The 5,769-nt window shown below is 40.5% G+C and overlaps 2 protein-coding genes across 2 annotated transcripts; both read left to right on the plus strand.

The window, feature by feature from the left end:
• Window positions 1–459: 459 nt before the first annotated feature.
• On the plus strand, window positions 460–3,162 carry LOC126656920 (uncharacterized). Its single transcript, XM_050351543.1, has 5 exons — window positions 460–1,680; window positions 1,795–2,199; window positions 2,312–2,593; window positions 2,678–2,808; window positions 2,925–3,162. The coding sequence occupies exons 1-5, from the start codon at window positions 460–462 to the stop codon at window positions 3,160–3,162; spliced, it is 2,277 nt and encodes a 758-aa protein (XP_050207500.1).
• Window positions 3,163–3,751: 589 nt separating this feature from the next.
• Window positions 3,752–5,547, plus strand: LOC126656921 (uncharacterized). Its single transcript, XM_050351544.1, has 6 exons — window positions 3,752–3,755; window positions 3,830–4,016; window positions 4,092–4,224; window positions 4,309–4,608; window positions 4,695–4,799; window positions 5,137–5,547. Exons 1-6 carry the CDS (start codon window positions 3,752–3,754, stop codon window positions 5,545–5,547), a joined length of 1,140 nt encoding a protein of 379 aa, XP_050207501.1.
• The last annotated feature ends 222 nt before the right edge of the window (window positions 5,548–5,769 follow it).

Raw genomic sequence — 5,769 nt, forward strand, 5'->3', positions numbered from 1 at the left:
TGTTTTCATTTAAAATTATTTAATTTATTAGCTATTGCAACCTAAATTGACCGCGATTTTATTCCCACCGAATAAAATCGCAAACCTAGCCTTAGAGTTCCCGTCCCGCGTGTTTAAGAGATTGAACGTCACGAGATTGTACAGTTCATACAGTTTGCAAAACTGGTCCTCCTATAACTCGATCACGAAAACAATATATGTCTAGTAGCGGTAGAAAAATATTCGGTTGTTTTCCAGCGTTTGTTCTCCGGGTGGATGTGTAGTATATGTTTTGTAACGCTTATTCCTCGCGGTATATATAATTAGCGTTACAGCGCATATAATAAATATCACAGTGAAGGAGAACGACGCCGGAAGGCTGCCGAATATTTTTCTCTGTTACTAGGCATATATCGTGCGGCCGAAGAACCTGTATGGCCTGGTAATAGCAAACACTCTCCCTTGTCAGCAGCTGCTAAAATGTTGGACATTAAATGTCGACATAGTGGGTCAGTAGCTTTAGTAGATGATGTGACCGAATTTATACAAGAGGTGCTCCCAGAGGACAACAAGATGCCAAAGAACTTTGCTGAAATAAAGAAGATGGTTAGAGGTCTTGGGTTGCCGGTTGAAGTTATCGATTGCTGTTTCCGAAACTGCATGATTTACTGGGGGTCAGACGCGGAGTTAACGAGATGCAAAATTTGCGATCACGAACGTTGGAAACCGCCCCCTAAAGGAAATTCTGTGAAAAGACGAGTTAGCGTCCCTTATAGGAAAATGTTTTATTTTCCTATAACTCCGAGACTGCAGAGGTTGTATGCTTCTAAAGCCACCGCCAAGCATATGACGTGGCACGCAGAACACGAAATGGTTGATGGAAAGATGTGTCACACGTTAGACTCCCCGGCATGGAAACATTTCAGTGAATTGCATACAGAGTTTGCGGAAGAAGTTCAAAATATCAGACTAGGCTTGTGTACTGATGGGTTTCAACCATTTGGGGCTTTCGGTCATAATTATTCATCATGGCGAGTAATTTTGACACTTTACAATCTCCCCCCAGGGATGTGTATGAAAGATGAGTTCATGTTTTTAACTGTTTTTGTCCCTGGGCTTGGAAATCCTAAACACCAAATGGATATTTTCCTGCAGCCGTTGATAGCTGAGCTGAACCAACTATGGGAATTTGGAGTCCAGACATTCGACGTTCAAAGGCGACAGAATTTCCAAATGAAAGCGGCACTTTTGTGGACAATTAATGATTTCCCCGCCTATTCGATGTTGTCTGGCTGGAGCACATCTGGGAGACTGGCTTGCCCACGCTGCATGAAAAATACGGATGCTTTTACACTTAAGCGGAGTAGAAAACAGTCGTGGTTTGATTGCCAGAGAAAGTTCTTGCCTCATGGTCACCTGTACCGTCGTAATACAACTCATTTCCGTAAAGGAATAACCGTAAACAAAGTATTCGGAGAGCCGAAAACCGGAGAAGAATTGGTAGCAGAGGTGGACAGTCTGGGGTTTATGAATGCATATGAAATTGGGGCTGAGACAAATAATGCTGCGAAGTCGACAGATTATGGTTGGAATAAAAAAAGTATCTTCTGGGATTTGCCGTATTTGAAAACGAATCTCATTCATCACAATCTCGATGTCATGCATATTGAGAAAAATGTATTCGAGAACATTTTCAATACTGTACAAAATATTCCCGGGAAAACAAAAGACCATGCAAAATCTAGAGAAGAGTTGAATGACATATGTGATCGGCCTGAGTTAGCAAAAGATCCGGTTACTGGGAGATTTCCTAAGGCGATGTATGCTTTGGACAGAGACGGAAAAAAGGCTTTACTCGAGTGGATTAAGTTAATAAAATTTCCAGATGGCTACGCGTCCAACTTGTCCAAATGTGTCGATACAATCGGTCTGAAAATGCATGGAATGAAAAGTCACGACTGCCACATTTTTATGCAAAGACTTCTGCCAATCGCTCTCTGTGAGCTATTACCGAAGGAAGTGTGGGAGCTTTTAACAGAGCTGAGTATCTTCTTTCGTGAGTTAACCTCCACGTCTCTAGCAGAGAAAGATCTAGATCGTATGAGGCTGGAAATCCCAAAGATATTGTGTAAGCTGGAACGTATTTTTCCGCCCAGCCATTTTGACTCCATGGAACATCTATCTGTACATCTACCGTACGAAGCTATGATGCCAGAGCCGGTTCGGTATCGCTGGATGTACCCATTTGAAAGGTAATATTACTGAAGTTTCTCAATTCTGTGTATCAGTATATTAACATGTAATGTTTACTAACTGTGGCATGTGGAATCAGATATTTGAGAAAACTGAAAAAAAAAAAGTCAGCAATAAATGGAGGGTGGAAGAAAGCATCAGTAGCGGATACTTGAATGAAAAAACCGCAAAATTTGCAGCTTATTACTTTTCAGAAGGTGACCCAATGATACCTGAGCGGCTGCAAAGAAATGAAGTTTGTGACATTGAAGTCGACGACGATGTTGATAGACTATCTATTTTCAAGCCGCACGGGCAATCAGTGGGTGCTTGCCGCAAGAGATATCTTGAAGATGATGAGATTGTTGCTGCCCGGACATATGTTCTGTTGAATTGTTCAGAAATTGAAAATTACATAGAGTAAGCTTTAATGCAGCTGTCAATGTAATTAACAATAATGATTCAGCTTCTAATTATTGTTTTCTTCTTAACTAAAGGGTTTTCGAAGGTGAGTTGCGGAGAGGAAACCCCGATATCAGCACCTCTCAAATTGAAGAGAAGTTTGAGAGTGACTTTACCTATTGGTTTTAACAATATGTAAGTATTCTATAAAATATATTTCGATTCTTTCAATAAAAAAGTTCCGATTTATAATACAATTTTACACTACAGGTTCAAGATCCACATGTCTGTACCAATCCCTTCATTCTTAGTCTCGCTAAAGGACCTCTTAGATTAGTCAGAACATTTAAGCGGTACCGTGTAAATGGATTCAAGTTTCAGACTCAAGCATATGGGGAGGAACAACTTACGATGAATAGTGGAGTCTGCGTGAAGGGAACTCAATATGTCGATAGCGAAAATGACTTTTATGGATTTGTGACAAACATAATTGAGTTAGAGTATCCGGCGCTTCCAATGAAAATGACTGTCTTATTCAAATGCGAGTGATTTGACCCAGCGCAAAATTCTGGCACAATTAGTAACAAAAAATACAACATGGTGGATATTAATAACAGAAAGAGATACAATAAGTATGAACCGTTCATCTTAGCCGAACAGGCCGACTAAGTTCATTACCTGCCATATCCGAGTAAAAGAAGGGATAAATTAAATTGGTGGGCAGTTTGCAGGATAAAGGCGCGATCAAAACTTGACATGCCCGAGGGGATTATCCTGGCCTTTCAAGATGATATAGAAGAAAATCCTCTCGTTGTTGCAACGGACAACAATCCGACATATTTGGCTGATCAAACTGGAGAAGCTGAATATGATGCGTTGTTAGTGCCTCCTGAACAAGAAACAGAAGATGACTTCATGTCATCCTCATCAGACGAAGATGAAAGCGAAGAACTTTAATAGTTTAGTAAATTTTATGTATTATATTTTTTGCAACCATAATCAATTGTTAAAGATGATGTATTAACGCTGATCGAAATTATGTTTTTTAATTATATTATTCAAGTGTATACTTGTTGAATTTGAATTTATATTTCTTAGTTTTATGTTTCACGAAGGAATGTATATTTTTATTAATATAATGTGTTGGTTGTTTATGGAACATTTAAAATTGATGTATGTGCAGGTATGAGGGGTCGAGGTCAAGGATAAGGCACAGGCCGAGGATCAGCCTCAGGCCGAGGACGGGGATCAGACCCTGTTCCTGGCGATGACGACGTTGCTGAGGAGCAGCAGCAGTTGGAGGCTGGAGCACCTGTTCAGCCTCGACAGCAGCGTGAGCCTGGCGAGCCCCCGGCTGTTCTGGACGACCATGGTAGGGCGAGGGTTCACCCGGACCCTAGCAGGTATGTTTATAATTTAATTATCCACATGTGTATTGTAATATGTATATATACTAAACTATGCTTAAAAAATCACAGGACGATGTTGATCGACTCTAGGCCTGTTTCACGGGCTATGCGAGAGATTTTTAGGAAGTGCTGGTTCGATAATAGAACAGCATGGCACTTTTTAACAGCGAAGCAGAGAGAGTTCTACTTCCAGAAGTTCCAGGTAATTAAATTTACAGTTTCGTAACGTTTAAATTATGTTTTTTTGAAAAAAATAACTTATGCAACATGTTTGTACTGTTAGCAGAAAGAATTCTGGTGGGATAGGGCAGCGTACAGCGAGAAGGTCATCAGACAGGTCTTCATGACCCATGCAGCCAACCGCTACAAAGATAACATCCACAGAATGAGGAGGACGCAACAGAAGCATATTTCTATGACCCAGGATATCTGGGATGCTTGGAACGCGTTCTGGAACTCAGAGAAAGAGAGGAGAAGGTCAGAAACCGCCCGAGCAAATCGGATGAGCGAGCCAGCGGGCGCCGGTTTTGGACCTGTCCGCCATACTGGTGGATCTCGCTCTGCTCTCAAGCATATGGATGTGATGGTTTGTTTTAAAATTCAGTAATTAAAATAATTAAATAACGTATTTGCTCTATTTTGATACTAATTGAATTGTATTTTTTCTGTTAGGAAAGGGAGCTTGGCCGGAAACCGAGTGCGACGGAGTTGTACACTCGCCTTCACTCCACGAAGGCTTACAAGAAGCCGGTCGACAAACGGGCTCAGGATGTGGCTGTAAGTTCTTATTAAACTTATAATTCTCTAAGTTGAATTTAATAATTCGGAAATGATATATTAGATTGAAAATGCTTGTTGGTTAGGTGTTAAATATGTTAGGGTAGATTGTTTATTTGAATTTAACAAGTTAGAAATGCTACATTATATTGAACATGTTTATTGGTTGGATTATATACTGTAATTTGCTTGCAGGACTTCCCTGAAAAATGGGTGATGCTCATATTATAGAGGAAATGCTGTCGAAATTTTGTTAGAAATTAGGTTTACTTTTTAATATGTTATGCATTTTTGGTTGTTATAAAACTAAACTGATATGTTTTTTATTGTTTTGTAGGACGCCATCACTAAGAGGCTTGCTGCTGCGACACAGCCTCAGACCGGAGAGGGTAGCTCCTCGAGCCCAGCTGCAGTGGACGAGACCCAGGTGTTTCTAGACATCAACGACATCAACAAGAAGAAACGTGTGTACGGCTTGGGTTCTGCGAGCAGCAGGTACGCCGGGCCAAGCAGCAGGGTGCAGCGAGGCAGCTCTTCTAGGACGTCGCAGCAGGCAGACGAGGAGGTCGAGCGCCGTGTGCAGGCCGGCATTCAGGAGGGTCTGCGACTGGCTCAGGAGCAGCAGACAACGACCATGGCCCAGCTGATACGCGAGGAGATTGCTAGGATGATTCCTAACCTTCCGGCAGAGTATCGGCCACAGCCCCCACCTACCCCACCAGACGATGACGACACTACAGCTTTGTAGTGTCGTGTTAGCTTATCTTATTACAAACATAATATGTTTTTTTTCTTTTTTAAACGTTTATGTATACTTTGATATTTATATATATATATATATATATATATATATATATATATATATATATATATATATATATATATACATATATATATATATACATATTTATTTATCAGTTTCAATTGATTGTGATTTATAAATGAATTGTTATTACTGTGTTTAACAGAT

The sequence above is a fragment of the Mercurialis annua genome, linkage group LG7 (genome assembly GCF_937616625.2).
Source record: "Mercurialis annua linkage group LG7, ddMerAnnu1.2, whole genome shotgun sequence".
Classification (NCBI taxonomy): Eukaryota; Viridiplantae; Streptophyta; class Magnoliopsida; order Malpighiales; family Euphorbiaceae; genus Mercurialis; species Mercurialis annua.

Excerpts from the sequence above, each read along its gene's own strand:
- LOC126656920 (XM_050351543.1), top strand. The coding sequence starts at position 460 with ATGTTGGACATTAAATGTCGACATAGTGGGTCAGTAGCTTTAGTAGAT. Across the intron at positions 1,681-1,794 it reads TCGAGAACATTTTCAATACT|GCGATGTATGCTTTGGACAG; the intron begins GTACAAAATATT and ends AGATTTCCTAAG. Across the intron at positions 2,200-2,311 it reads AAGCTATGATGCCAGAGCCG|ATATTTGAGAAAACTGAAAA; the intron begins GTTCGGTATCGC and ends ATGTGGAATCAG.
- LOC126656921 (XM_050351544.1), top strand. Across the intron at positions 4,225-4,308 it reads TCTACTTCCAGAAGTTCCAG|AAAGAATTCTGGTGGGATAG; the intron begins GTAATTAAATTT and ends TACTGTTAGCAG. Across the intron at positions 4,800-5,136 it reads AACGGGCTCAGGATGTGGCT|GACGCCATCACTAAGAGGCT; the intron begins GTAAGTTCTTAT and ends ATTGTTTTGTAG.